Below are 14,990 nucleotides of genomic sequence, written 5' to 3' on the forward strand. Positions count from 1 at the left end.
CTATTGCTTGTGTTTTACACTGACTATGTGGGGAAGAAAAGCCCCCAGTAAAGTATTTTGAGTTGAAACACCATGTTTTCTTTAACAACCATGCTTAACTACTTCACGCTGATAAGGAGCTTTCTTTTGTCACCATATTATATAATCTTCTAATGAATCAGACTAAAAAAACCCCTGCCATTTCTGAAAGTATTTTTTTTTTCTGTATACAACTATTTCTTCAAGCTCATAAGCACACACATTTCTTGCACTATTTTGATAGAATGCCTTCCCAGTCTGAGGGCAATTATATGCTTGTCTTTTAGGTCTCTGCCTTCAGACTAAAACAAAATGAAAATGGTGGAGCAAAATAAAATATTACTCATCAAATAACAGCCATTTCACAAAGATGTGTGAGGGGAAAAAAATGATGGTGTTTTTGGGTCATTTGGAATTTGCATAGGCAAAGTTGAAAGCTGTGGAAAATGTTTTGGCCCTTCACCATGTTTTTTTCTGAGGAGCTTTTGTGTTTAATACTGTGTGGAAAATGTGTCTAAACTTTATGTTGTGGCATGACTCACAAAATTCAAAGGAAAAATTAACAGAATGCCAGCTCCCTTGTAACTGGTATAGCTGGTTATCTAATGAGTACTACAGTCAGCTCCTGAGAAACTGAACTGTTTTATTTCACGCAATTACTTTAGCTTGTTCAAGATACTGAAATGGCATTTCTGCTGGAAACATCATGATGATATCTATGAACATTTCTTATATTCCTCCACTTTTCCTAAAGAGGACAGATGAAGCAGCCCAGAGCCAGTGGGAACGCAGGAGGGTGGCTAAGACAGGGACAACACTAAAGGGCAAAACATGGTGGGTGACCATGTCCAGATGGCATAAAAGAGGTTTCACCAGCAGAACAGGATTTTTCTGACTTTTTCTTCTCCTTTTTTTGACTGCCTCCCTAAGGACTGCAAGGGCACAGCTAGGGCTGATCCTATAAGTTTAAGCAATGTGAGTAATGCCACAATAAGTACATGTACACTGTGGGAGCTTTGCAAGTGAGGTATTTCATGTTAATTTTCCCATTATTTTAGTATTTTATTCCTAGAAAGTACCTCAATTTTTCCTGCACCTTGTATTTCTCATATTCTTACCTTGTGTGGAGAGAGGTTAAGCAAATTTTATTGTTAAAAGGAAAAACAAGATAATCTGAGAATAATCATTGCTTAAAAGTTACCTCTGAACTCACTGCTCTCTAAAATTCAACATGAATTCATCAAACAATATAAAAACTTGAATTTACTCTTCTACTAAGTGTGTACATCCATATGAAGTTCCAAGTGCACTTCCCGAGGTCTAAGGAGTGGAGAGGAACTTTTATTTCCAGCACGGCAGCAAAAGGAGAACTAAAGCCACTGGAGTCAAATTTGTGACAATCATTTTGGTGAGATTATCTGACATTAAAAACACTTAGATGAACATTCAGTAGCGTGCCTTAAAAAACGACTTTCCTCTCTAAAACTAAATGCTCCTGGACGTAGCGCCCTCCTTCAGCACGTTTCCTTGAAATTAGCTATCAGGAGCTCAACGAAGAGACAGCAACACTCTCAACTTTTTTGGTGTTATTTTAAGATCTAAGCCGCTATTACACTGACGGAAAACAAGCGAATAAGGAAAAACAGCCCAACCGAACTGCGGGGCACGGCTGCACGCAGTCCACCGGCCTGCAAAGATCCCCTCAGCCAGTGGCCTTACAGGCCCAGCGTGGCCATACCGCTGAGGGGGATAAAACCCGCAGAACAGCAGCAAATACTGAGCGAAGCGCCCACTGAGGGAACCAAACGGCCGCAACGGCCGCCAACGGCCAACAGCGAGAACATAACCGGTAGAAGATGCGTGTACGTGACGCATATCGAGAGAGACTCTCTCCTGCGCATGCGCGGGCACAGCCCGAACACCCAATCACCGACGGCGTCGCGGCGGGGCGGGCGGGTCCCACCATGCGCGCTGCCGCGGGGCCGATGCGGGGCGGGGCCGTAGGGGCTGAGGCGGGGCCGCTGCAACCAAAACAACGACACGCCCCGGCAGCCTTTGCGCCAGCTCCCCCGCTACCGCCGCCGCCGCCACCATCGTCACCGCCAGCCGGCGGGGCCCCGCTGAGGGGTGGGCGCGGGGTCGCTGCTGCCGCCGCCTCCGCCACCACCACCATCACCGCCGCTATGAAACTTCGCGTGCGGGTGCAGAAGCGAACGGCGCCGCTGGAGGTGGAGGGGGCGGAGCCAACGCTCGGGGAGCTGCGCGCGCAGCTGCGCCGGGCCTTGCTGCCTGCCTGGGGGTACAGGTAGCGTGCGGAGCCAACCATCGAGAGGACGGATGGGGGGGGGGGGAAGAGGAGGAGAAGGAGGAGAAGGAAGAGAAGGGAAGAGGGGGGTCGGGCCGGGCCGGGGGGACCGTACCACGAGTGTGGCTGGGGGGTGGCGGTGCCTTCCTCCCGCCTCCTGTCCCCCTGTTGGTGCTGCCGCCCCCTGGTGGGCGGGCTCCGGCGGTGCCAGAGCGGGGAAGGCGAGGGAAGCGGGCGGTGGGTGGTGGTGGCGGGTGCCCGGGGATATGAGGTGCGCGGCTCCTCCGCTGGCCGGGCGGGAAGGTGCGAAAAGGGCGAGTCCTCCGCCGAGTTGTGCCGCCGGCTGCGGGGTGATGCACGCGTTGCGCAGGCGGGAGCGGTTGGTAGCCCCGTCCCGCCGCGGGGCAGGGGGCAGCTGGGTCACACATCACCGCGGGTTGAGAGGTGACGGCCTGGTGGTTTGTCACATGAACCCGTTGCCCAAGCCGGTGCAAGGCTTGGCAAGGTCTCGGCGGGGGTGGGGCGGCGGGGCACTGCGGCCTCCGAAGAGTTTTGCTTCCCGGCTGTTCGCTGTGGATCGGGAAAGTGAAACTTTGAGAAGCTTCTCAGCTGTGAAATGTGGATGACGTAAATGCCCGTGCGGTCTTGACGTTATAAGAATGGCGGCAGGGTGCCAGTTTATAGTTCTTTCAGGTTTCTTAGACAATCTCTGTATTTAAACTTCATAAACGATTTATTTATGAAGAACTCCTGGCAGCCTTTCTAGGCGAGTAAAGTCTTCAAAGTCACTTTAAGAACCCCCTACAAAAGGGGGCTGGTTGAAGCTTTTGTATTCACAAGCCTTTAAGTAGGTAGGACGTGCTAAAGTTTCAGCCATCAGACACATATCTGATAGCATCGAACTGTGCTGCACAGCAACCCAGCAAAGAGAAATCTGAAGTTACCCTGTGTCTTGTCATGTGGGTCTGCTTTGTAGAGGATACTCGGTAGCTGATTTCGTGTTTGGGTTTTTGTTTTCTCTCATTTGCGGTTAGCGTGCTGTAGGCCAGCTGCTTACCTGTTGAATGTTTTGCTTAATCAGAAAGCAAGATGGCTGAGTCCGAAACACCCATCATTAATTACTGCAAATGAAATTATACATACCAGGCAGCTACAACTACTTAAGACATTCTTGGAGAGAAATATGGGGGAAATAATTTCTTATCATGTTTTTTCCTCTTTATTTATAGCTAACTTTTTATGAATTAAAACCCCTGGCATGGTACTAAAATAGTATACAGTATCCTTTTTTAACTGTACCTTTCTGTGCAATTACCAGAGGGCAGCCAACTAGGTTTCCTTTGTTTTTTTTTTTTTCCTGTTTTGCAGTTCTGATACCAAGTTTTCAATAACACTGAACAGAAAGGATGCTCTCACAGAAGATCAGAAGACCTTAGCTTCATACGGGATTGTTTCTGGTGACCTGATATGCTTGTTACTAGAAGAAGCAGATGGACAACCCAACGTGTCTCCTTCTCCAACTCCTCCACCACCACTTCAGAATGGTCATGAGCCATCCACCTTGATTCCAAACCAAAGTCAGGCCAGCAGCCCAAAAAAAGAGCAGAATGAGCAATCTGACAACCAAAAAGCTCAGGTGGAAGTTCAGAAGAGTGATGAGAGGGTAAGTACATGGGAATTGCCCTGTACAACACAAGGCATAAAAGAAAGTATCTTACTGTGTCTGTTTTTGTACTGTAGATATTATCTTCCCAATATGATTTCTTGTGTAATAGTTAAAAGTCAGATATTTGGGTTCAAATTTGTCTCTATTTATTGTATATTAGCTGTGACACTGAAGCTAGTTCTGAGATCTTGAGATCTTTCAGGTCTGACACTTTTACCGGAGTGAGTATCTTTGTTGGAACATGTGCTACCCATGGGAAATTTAGGAGTGTGTTTCTTACCTGCCCCGGTGCTGTGTCCTTGAGAAAGCTGGTTGTAGGTACTGAACAAATGCAACAGGCACTGCCTTTCAGAAACACCACTCACAAGATGAGTGCATGATTCATTCTTAACGGGTTATAACAGACAGCCTGCTGTAGTCTGAGGTTGGTCTGTCTTGTGCATGGAGGTTGTGCTGCTGAGATAGCTCCTGCCTTGTGCTTTACAGGTGTAGTACCCTGTATACTTTGTGCAGCTGGTAGGTACATTGTTTATATTACTCTGTGGTTTGTTTCCTGTGTGACAGTACATGCAGTAGTTAAGTTCCCACCTGCTGTTGGGTCTTAGTTGAGTTAGTGGTTAGTTGAGTTATTTAGTGATTAGTTGAGTCTTCCTAGAAAAGACTGCAGGTACAGCCTAGTGCCATCTCTTTATACCATCCTGTCTGTTTCAGCCAGGGGCCTGAGAAACTGAGAGGAAATTGTCCTCTAACATTCATTCAGAATAGTTTTTTTGTCTTGAAACAGGCTTCAAATACAAAATATCCCTTGATGCAGCCCTTGGGAGGTCTTTTAAAGCCTTGTTTTAATGTGTGAAAGCTAAGATTCAGGATAAAAGGAATTGCAAGTAATGAAAGAAAATGTAGTTGGACCACTGTCCTGTTGATTCTTGTCAGGAGAAAAAATCCTCCTGTGGTGCTGTGGGTGTGCAAGCTCCTGATGTTGCCAGTCAGGCCACAGTAAGCTCTGCTACTTCTGTTTCATATTTATTTAATAATTGAAGGCAAGCTGAAAGATCCTCACATCTTCCTCCGGAACTGTGGTGAAAGATGGCAGGAAACTTTCTAGGTAACTGAGTCATTGTAGAAGAGCTTTATGAGCTTGAAAATGTATGTTTGACTGGGGCTGTGTCTACTGCTGTTAGTGAGAGAGTAGAGGTTCCACAGGTGGGTGGCCATGCCAGCCTCATACAGACATAAGGTTGTCTTCTGCCATTGGACATGGATCTAGGGGAGAAGTAGCTACAGCTCCTTTAGATTGTTTTTTTCCCTTTCCTAACCCTTCGCCTAGGTAAATCTGCACGCAATTTTCATTCATTTTTTTTTTTAATGTGTCTTTGAGCAATTCTGTAATTAAATTTAATAATACAGTTTGATTTTGATGGAAGAAAGGAAGCCACAGTGGAACTACCGTGCTCTTCAAGTGTCAGTAGATGTACTCAGTTGATTTTTTTTTTTTTTTTTTTTTTTTTCCCATTCAGGCCAATTGTGTTTGTAGGTCCAAGTTATCATTTTGGTTTCTTGCCATGTATGTTAGCTATACTTAAATGGTGGTACTACAGTGAGTAAATTATTTGTGTTTATGTTATAAAATTTCTGATGAAGGTTTAATGTATTATTAGCTCTCTGTCTTCAAGTGTTATCTACGGTAAAGTAACAGACCCTTATATAAATATCAAAAAATACAGATGCTATGTGTATAATTCCAGTCTCCAGCTGGGATGGTGGAAAAAGGTGCTGAAACGAGTCTGTAAAACTCGCCCAGAAATCGTTAGAATAGACTTGGTGTCCATGGGACTGGACTAAGCAGACAAATAATGGTGATGTATATATATATATGGATGTGTGTGTGTATATATATATATATATATGGATGTGTATATATATATATATATATGGATGTATATATATATATATATATATATATATATGGATGTATATATATAGAGGTGTAATTTTCTGAACAAAAGTGTTCTGCTGTTCCTTGAAGGCAGGACCCAGCCTAGAATTTCCTTCTGGATTGGTCCCAGAAGATGCAGACCTGGAAGAAGGCACAGGTTCCTATCCCTCTGAACCCATGCTGTGCAGTGAAGCTGCAGATGGTGAAATACCACATTCCTTGGAGATGCTTTACCTTTCTGCTGAGTGTACCAGTGCCACTGATGCCTTGATCGTTCTAGTGCATCTTCTCATGATGGAGGCAGGCTATGTACCTCAGGTAGGTGCACAAGCACTCGGGAAATTCCTTGAGCAGATGGAGAAACCTGTGGAATGTCATGGGATTGTGGGATTGAAGGTGCTTCTGAAGATTTACTTCTACCACTGTATATGCCAGTCAGCAGATGGGACTGCCACAGTATCATCTGTTTTAGTTTTTCTGACCAGTAAGACTTTAGGCTGAAGACTGGAGCAATTTTTATGTGTGAGACGAGGCCCATCCCTGTATTGCTTTCAGTCCTCAGCCTTACTGGGAACCAGCTGGTAAGATCCTCTTTCTGCACTGAGCTTGTGTGTGAGCAAAGAAGATGTGCTTACACACTTCTCTGAAGCATAGTCTGAAGCATCAGTGTGATCTCATGGTATACTGTTTAAACAGTAAGGCCCAGGTCTGCCAAAATGTCTTCAATTTTGTTTTAACTTCAACTGAGTTAGTTAGGCTTTGGCTCTGCTTAACCTACAGAGATACTGTATTTGAGTATCTGTGGCAGGACCTCTCTACCATGTGTGGATTCACCTTTTCCCCCTTAGATTTTCAGATTTGCGTTGTATGTTTGCTGTTTTGTGGTGAACGTGCAAAAGAAGACTTGCCCTCAAGGAAGGTGTTTAAATTTTTTTTCTGTAAGGCTGACTAAGCATGTGAGAGGGGTCAGTTTAAGTGTCAGGTTGACCAGTACCAATTTAATAAATCCTCTTAAGTTAACAGCATTTCTGTACCCTGAAATACTATATGAAGAATACATTTGCCACTAAGAAGAAAGTTTATGTGGATGAGTAGTCTTGGAAGTGGAGATAACTTGAGCAGATTTAAGGGAAAAGAGAGTCTACTGGTACTTAGGGTTTTGTTGTATCCCCCTCCATGATTCCATCTGAGCCTTTTTATACTGAAATTGAAAGAGAAAATTGTTAATCTACTCAGATTTTTCAGATTACTTTCAAGCTGTGATTTTTCAAGTCCTGTCAAGAAATTGTAAGTTCATAGGAAATGTGCAATAAGATATTTTCCATGCAGTAAATCAGCATACGTGTAGGAGCTGTCAGAGTGCTGGAATGACAGAATGAAGCAAATGTCTCAAAGAAATAAGCATGAGTGCTCACTCAGCCACCTTTCCTGTCAGCAGTTGGGGCAGGACAGAAAATAACTAAACTTCACCTTAGATTTGCTGTCTGTTTAGTGAAAATGGTACATAATAGTGAAATTATGTGCATTGATGCTAAAATATAAGTTGAATTGCAAGCATCATTCTGGCATTTTCTACCTTTTTTCTCTTTTTTCACCCCTCAGTCTTGGAACATGGCTAAAGTATGGCAATGTGTTATCCCTGTGGTTTTAGGGAACAGAAGCCAAGGCAGTGTCCATGCCGGAGAAGTGGAGAGGGAATGGTGTTTATAAACTACAGTACACACATCCCCTTTGTGAAGAAGGTTCTGCTGGTTTGACTTGTGTGCCTTTGGGAGAACTTGTTGCTATAAATGGTAAGTTGGTCAAGTTTTTATCCTAAAAACTTGTACGTTGCTAAATATCATCACTGTTTAGCAAGAGAAAACTTAAAACAGAGTGCATAAAAGCACATTCAGAATTGCATTTTTATTATCCAGGTTGCTGAGGTTCCAGAGATGCCACTTCTTGATGCTGAATATTCTTGGCATTTCCTGTCTCCATGTTAACTGTTTTCCTCACTCTAATCATATCAGTCCTTAGGGGATTCAGCTGGCCTTTTCATTGCAATGTTGTAAAACTTTGTTGCTTCTCTAATTTCATAGAAACTCTGGTAAACATTACCAGACATTTAAAAAGGTAGATGTTGGAGCTGAATGATGGAGCTGTTGCTCCAGCTACAGTATTTTGTCTTGTTGCCTGTTCTTTGCAAGACTTATAAACAACTCCCAGTGTATGTATTTTTTAGCTTTAGCATGTAATCTTTCCTGTAGCACGCTAACAGTTTAACTATGGTATCAAAAATTGTATTTAATTTAAGCTAATCAGTTCAGAAAAATTAGGGAAGTCTAGCTTTTGAAGCAACTCCCGTATCACTAGGGGGGGATTTGTTTTTATTTTGGTTTTTTTTTGTAATTTTGGTCTTTATTTTTTTATTTTATTTTATTTTTATTTAGCATTTGAACAATTCCACATTTTTGCAGAACCAATATTGAGCTGGGACTTGTTTTTAATTTCAAGAGACCTTTAATTAAAATTTTTATGTTTATTTATTAAACTTGTAAACGATTATGCCATGATTATTAGTTGGGTATTTTCCTAGAGGGAAGCTGGTAAGGGAGGAAAGTAAAACACCTTTGAAGGCTAAGACAGTAATGAAGTGACCTTTGTCATTTCTTAGTGTGTTGTAAAAAATTATTTTTTTCTTCTTTTATTTGCAGCAACATTAAAAATCAACAAAGAGATTAAAGGTGTTAAGAGAATACAGCTATTGCCATCATCCTTTGTTTGCTTTCAGGAGCCAGGTATGTTTGAGCTATGGTATTTATAGTAGTAAACTGAAAAGTAAGAAAGGATCTACTTCAGTAGAGGACCAAGTAGATAAAGAAGAGTGGAAAAGAATAAAAATGGCATTTGGATTTTGGCTTTATGGTAAAAGGAACTCATAGTGTAGTCATTTACTCACATCTGCATTTGAAAGAGTTTGAATGTATTGGATTAACTGCCTAAGGAGAAAAACCCTGCAAAGCCAGTCATCCTGTGGCCCATGTGCCTGTTATTAGTGAAGTCCTAAGCATATGTGTGAATCTCTGGGGCAGCAATGAAAGTGTTACACCAACCTGCTGCCCCAGGCAGCTTAGGACTTGAGAGGCTGATGGAACCTGATTTTTTTTTTTTTTTTTTTTTTTTTTTTTTTTTTTTTTTTTTTTGTCAGAGAAGATGGGCTGATTACATGGTCTTTTCAGAATGCCAAAATTAGAGGGAAAACTGGTGGGGACAAGAGCAGATAGGTGTGGATCCTTGTGAGCACAGACCCAGCTAGACTTTTGTTCCCTGAAGTGTGCATGCTCTGCTTTGTTGGCAGCTGAGGCTGACTTGGTGTCCTACACTGTATCATGGGTAGCCCCCAGTCGCTGATGTACAATTTTAGTTGAAAGGCTTTAGTAGAATAACTGAAGAGTGCAGTGTGTCATGTATAGCAGAGGGGTTTTCTAACTCCTGTTTCTTTAGAGAACAGCATTAAAAAATATTTCTTTCAGAAAAATGAATATTACAAGCATTTACAGTATATCTGGATGTTACACATGAGCTTTGAAATCCGACAGAGGAAGCTCTGACAGCTTCAGTCAGTTGTTTCTGAAGTATTTAAGTACTTCTCTTAATGGTGCTTTTTAAGGCCAAAGGAGGGCCTGACCTCACTATGGAACTGTAGTTATTGCATGATTATTACACTGTAGCTGAAGAGTTGCTTCCATCAAGATTACATGCAGATTAATGTTTTGTTATAAGTAGACTATATTTCTCTTGGTCTTACACAGTTTTTGCATTATAACTCTCTGAAGTTAAGCATTTTACCTCTCTTCTTTGATAGAAAAGGTTGCAGGTGTTTACAAAGACCTTCAGAAACTATCTCGTCTCTTTAAAGACCAGCTGGTTTACTCTCTCCTGGCTGCTGCCCGACAAGGTGAGAGAAAATATTTACAATTAGAGCTGATACTTATTTTTTTGAGTATGGAAGGAAGGAGGTATATCTAAATCCTGGAATGAAAGGTGCTAGAAAAAGCTGTTCAGCGATGGGTATAGAAAGCTTAAACATAAAGTATTTCATACGTTCTAAAGTGATTGTATGAATATTTTTATCTCTGACGATGTTAATTATTTTCTGGTTTTAATTTTTGTTTGCTGTATTCTCATTTAAGAAACCGAAGTAACTGTTTTCCACACTTGGTATTTTGAAAGTCATGCCACAATAATTTTGTGGTGGTGGTTCTGTAGTTTTGATCCAATTTTTTTGTCAAAGCAGGAAAATTTATATAGCATCATATTTGGAAGTCTAACCCCAGGAATGATCTTCTCAGTAACTGGTAATTGAGGGCTTGGAAAGGATGGTAGGAAGTAACACAAGCTGGTGTTTGTGGAACAGTAGGAAGCCAGACTTTCTCTACATAAGTGTTGCCATAAAAGGTCTCAGCTTTCTGTTCTGAAGACTGTTCAATGATATTTCCTCTAGACTTCAGTATTGGAAGGTTTTATGTGGAGCGTGGTCTTTGTTTTTTGTGGGCTTGTGAAATTGGGCAGGTCTTTTTTTCTTTCTCTATTCCTTTGTTCTGTAGCCTATAAAGATAGTTAGGTGGGTGGAATTTTTCTCAGGCATGCAGTGGCCAATAGTGGTCAGTATAGAGTGCAGTTTTCCCTATTTTGTGCATTCTCTAATGTACTTAGAGTTGCAAGTGATGTGTTTTATGAGAAGTCACGTCATAATACTTTCCGGGAAAAGCAATGTAACTCAGGCATCAAAGGCAAATGATTTAAGGGAAAGATTACCATTTCCGTTCTTTCTTTTAGGGTCTTTAGAGATAAACTCTGCACCACTTAGGTAATGCTTCTATTTTCTTTGTAGCTCTGAACTTGCCAGATGTGTTTGGGTTAGTGGTCCTTCCTCTTGAGCTCAAGCTTCGGATTTTCAGGCTTCTGGATGTCCGGTCACTCATCTCTCTTTCTGCTGTTTGCCGTGATCTTTACACAGCCTCAAATGACCAGCTGCTCTGGAGGTTTATGTATTTGAGAGATTTCCGAGGTAATGTCAAGACACATGTTTTTCTCATTACATTCCTGCATGTACAGGGGGATTAGGGCTGACATATTTTGATAAAATGCTCCTCAGGCAATCCCTTCTGATTTTTATACGCTGAGTAAATGCACTCATTTGTGATGCTAAGCAGTACAGTTGGTCAGGTGTAACTCGGGTGGAGGCATTTTTTTGCCATGAAAACTGATGGCAGACTGCTGTGCCATTACTAATGGACCATACGTTTCTTAGCATTGTATGGTGCAGACTTTCCTTGTTTCCACCTGGTTTTCTGGTGTACCAGCTATTGCAGATTCTGGGAAGTGGAGGGAAGAGATACTCCTCCAATAATTCCTCACAAGAGTTTGAAGAAATAAGGTGATAAGGAAAGTGCTGTCAGAAGTCAAAGATGGAGACAGTGCTCCTGGGGTTTCTCTCCTTGTTCAGTAACTTGTGGAGGTGATGCTTTATGTTGAATGGGTGTGCAAGTACATTACCTATTGAGTCGTCCTGGAGCTTTTTAAGATGCGTTATCTTTATGAAAAATGTATTAACTAAAGGTGTTTTTCAGTCCCTTATTTGTTCTGACAGAGCTGTGGGTATCTGTGGCACGCATGCTACTTAAATATTTATTTTTCAAATTATTTTTAGGAAATATATTAATGCTTTGCTTATTTTGTAGATCCTATTGCAAGGCCTCGTGACACAGACTGGAAAGAAGTAAGTGGCTTTTTAATATAACCTCTCTGAAATTTGTCTCCTTGAACTAAGAGGATGAAACATAGATTTTGGGAGGCAGTAACTTCAAGTTAAAGTGTGGTTTTCCATATTGAATTTGGAATACATATACATATTGAATTTGGGTTATAGTAGGAAAAAACAGCATCAAGTTACATGATGCATGCTCAGATTGTGGGTTAGGGGTCTTCCAGAGATGCTGTGTTTGGTCTTCGGCAGGCAGCAGAATTGCAGTTCTGGGTTTTGAGATTGATGAGGAGTGCTTTCCTGAGAAGTGCTGCAGAACTGAATGCAGTTGCTGAAGCTGGAACACAGAGCTCTTGCACAGCTTTAAAATGCCTTTATTTCTGTCTGCAGCTATACAAGAAAAAGTTGAAACAGAAGAAAGAGGCCCTGAGATGGAGACACATGATGTTTCTGCCCCCTACACCTCATCCAATCCCCTTTCATCCCAGCCCATTCTATCCTAATCCTTTTCCTCCCAACCCATTTCCATCAAACCCAATCTATCCCCCAATGATCATTGGTGGAGAATATGATGAGAGACCAACACTTCCATATGCTGGAGACCCAATTAATTCGCTCATTCCTGGCTCGGGAGAAGCCCCAGGCCAGTTTCCTCCATTCAGACCACATTTTGATCCAATTGGTTCCTTACCTGGAGCAAATCCTACACTTCCAGGACGAGCTGGTCCCAGTGAGAGGTTTACACCTAGACCCAGCCGAGGCCGCCCCATGGACGTTCGCCGTGCGTTCATTTGATTGCTGCTTTTTCTCAGTGGGTTTTCTATTCCCCGAGCTTGCTTTCTAACTGCAGGAGGTTTAAAATCCCAGGCACTAACATCTGCCTTCTCTTCACATTGTGGCAAGAACCAGGTGTGCATGTTTCCACCACAAAGGCTGGGTTTGTTTTATGCTCTGGTAGTACTGTACCACCTGGCACTAGAGTTTGTTTCACAAAGAGCTACAGTTTAGAACATGTTGCTCTGCTTCCCACCCCTTTTAATTATTTGTGAAGTGCTACTTAGAGACCAGAAGGAGACCAGCCAAATATTTGCTGCATCAGATAAAGAGCACTTTAAATGCAAACCCTATCCTTATCTGTCTTATTTGAAGAGTTTTATTAAATTGCCAGGAAAAACAGTGTTTCAAATCTACCTGGCTAGTAATCTTTATTAACAAAAATATCTACCATGTTCTACCTAGAATAGGATGCTACCACTGTTACGGTAGATATGAGTTTGTAGAAAATGTGAAAGATAATGTTTCCCTTTTCCTTTAATGTTTTATTAGGTAAAAAGCATTTTTGTATTGTTGCTTAATACACAAAGAATACAGGGAAGGGATTTTCTTTACAGTGGAAATATTAGAACACAAATCAATTTCTTTTACAAACAACTGAATAAAGTCATGCTACAGTGCAACTCAGAAGTCTGAACAGAAGCAGAACAATTTTACAAAGAACCAGCAGCAAAATTTTTCTTTCTCTTTGACTTTACAAATATGGAGCTGTAGTACATGGCTGTATTTACTGTGAACTAAAACTGGTGCAAAAATAAACCTTTCCTCAGGCCTGACTTGCTGAAGGAATTAAATAGGTTGCAATGGGAACAGTATCACAGCAGAAACAGAATGAGTTCTCAATTTACTGCAGTAAATTCCATTTAATTCCATTACTTAAGTATCAAAATATTTCTTGCCAAGAGGAGATGTGTTGAATAAGCACCTTTCAAATGTTATCAACTAATGAGCAATTGACAAGACCACTGTTATTAACCAAGTCTCCTTGTGAAATTTGCAAACTGATGCTGGAGCTCAATTAAAGGAAGACTGGAATGACTAAACTTTGCTAGAACTTCTCATTTCTTACATATTTTTTTTTAAGATGGATTGATCTCAGTGTTTCTATAAATGTGTAAATGATACTGATGACTGTTGTGACAGCTGGTATTATTTTCTAAAATCTTCTTGAAATTCCAGAAGTGGAAATGGAATGACATTTCCTGTTAAATACAAGCTATTTAGTCAGTAATTCTTGTGTGCTCTTTCAGCAGTTCATCTTCTTGTTTTGTATAAAAATCAGTTAACTTCAGTAGAGTCAGAAAGTTTTGCCATTACCACCAGTGGAAGTAAAATACTTTATTTTGCTGTTAAAAGTTGTATTTCTTCTTTCTTCCCTCTTGTGCTTAACAGCAATAGCATTCCAGTGCAAATCCTGCCATGATTTAACACTGGGGGGACAGTGGTTTCCCTTCCATACCAAAATTAGCCTTAATTTTTAACACCACCTTGTTCCAACAGAGTTTTCACTTGAGTCTATAGTTAGGCCTCTCAGAGCTTAGTGATTCTTTCTATTCCACTATAAAAGGAAAAGAGAAATTTGCAGTATGGTGGTCTTGCCCCTCAGAAATGCATATAATTCAGATAAGGTTCTACAGCTTTAGCTGATAATTTATAGCTCATTTCAATTTTTTCAAACTGTTTCTGGGAACACTTATCTTACTGTGTGTGTGGGATGCATTAATTTTGTGGTGCTGATGGTACTTGTAGTACCTGTGCCTTGATGACAGTCACATAGCTCGCCCTGCTGGCATGTCCCATGTCCCATGCTCCTCTGGAGTTGAGTCCTCCCTGCCATGAAGACAACCTCATCATACTTCTGCCAGGCTAATGCCACAGGTTCTGTTTATGTCAAATTTGTCATTTTAACATTTGTTTTTAATAAATGAATTCAGCCTTTTTACAGATACGCCACTAAGTAATCTAAAGACAGCCCTTCACTTTCTTGTGTTCCTTCACTTTGTAGTAAAGGTATTGTGAGTCAAAGATAAAGGAACCTGATTTTGCCTGAACTGTCAAGTTCCTTAATTAGGAGTTTCCTGTATCCATAAAATGAGTTTGAAATATGAAAGGGTCTTGGGACCAGCAGTGTAAAATGAGAATACAAAGCAGAGGTAACATTTGAAAACAATCTGCTTATTTTCATCAGTTTCTAAGCTGGGTATGAGGATCGTTGTTTGCAAACTCCATAGAAATCACAAAATATGACCTAGCTGAAGATGGGCATTTCTCTCCTGTACTGTTCCATCTGTATCCAGCACTGTAAGGGTTGCTACTGTCACTTGGAAATTGGAACTCTTGTCCTTAGCTTCTCTATTTATTGTTTTATCTAATTCTTGAAATTTCAGCTAATGACATGAAGCAGCTGGGTAAGGCGCAGAATGTTCAGGCCTGTGCTAAGTGAAAGAGAAGAAAATGCCACTGGTGGTGTTAGAGCAGGAGA

The 14,990-nt window shown here is 41.4% G+C and overlaps 1 protein-coding gene across 1 annotated transcript; it reads left to right on the forward strand.

The window, feature by feature from the left end:
- The first annotated feature begins 2,021 nt into the window (after positions 1–2,021).
- FBXO7 (F-box protein 7) lies at positions 2,022–13,863 on the forward strand. Its single transcript, XM_071729276.1, has 9 exons — positions 2,022–2,323; positions 3,692–3,986; positions 6,016–6,243; positions 7,577–7,718; positions 8,622–8,705; positions 9,773–9,865; positions 10,802–10,978; positions 11,652–11,689; positions 12,065–13,863. The coding sequence occupies exons 1-9, from the start codon at positions 2,202–2,204 to the stop codon at positions 12,467–12,469; spliced, it is 1,584 nt and encodes a 527-aa protein (XP_071585377.1). The 5' UTR covers positions 2,022–2,201; the 3' UTR covers positions 12,470–13,863.
- The last annotated feature ends 1,127 nt before the right edge of the window (positions 13,864–14,990 follow it).

The sequence above is a fragment of the Heliangelus exortis genome, chromosome 1 (genome assembly GCF_036169615.1).
Source record: "Heliangelus exortis chromosome 1, bHelExo1.hap1, whole genome shotgun sequence".
NCBI lineage: Eukaryota > Metazoa > Chordata > Aves > Apodiformes > Trochilidae > Heliangelus > Heliangelus exortis.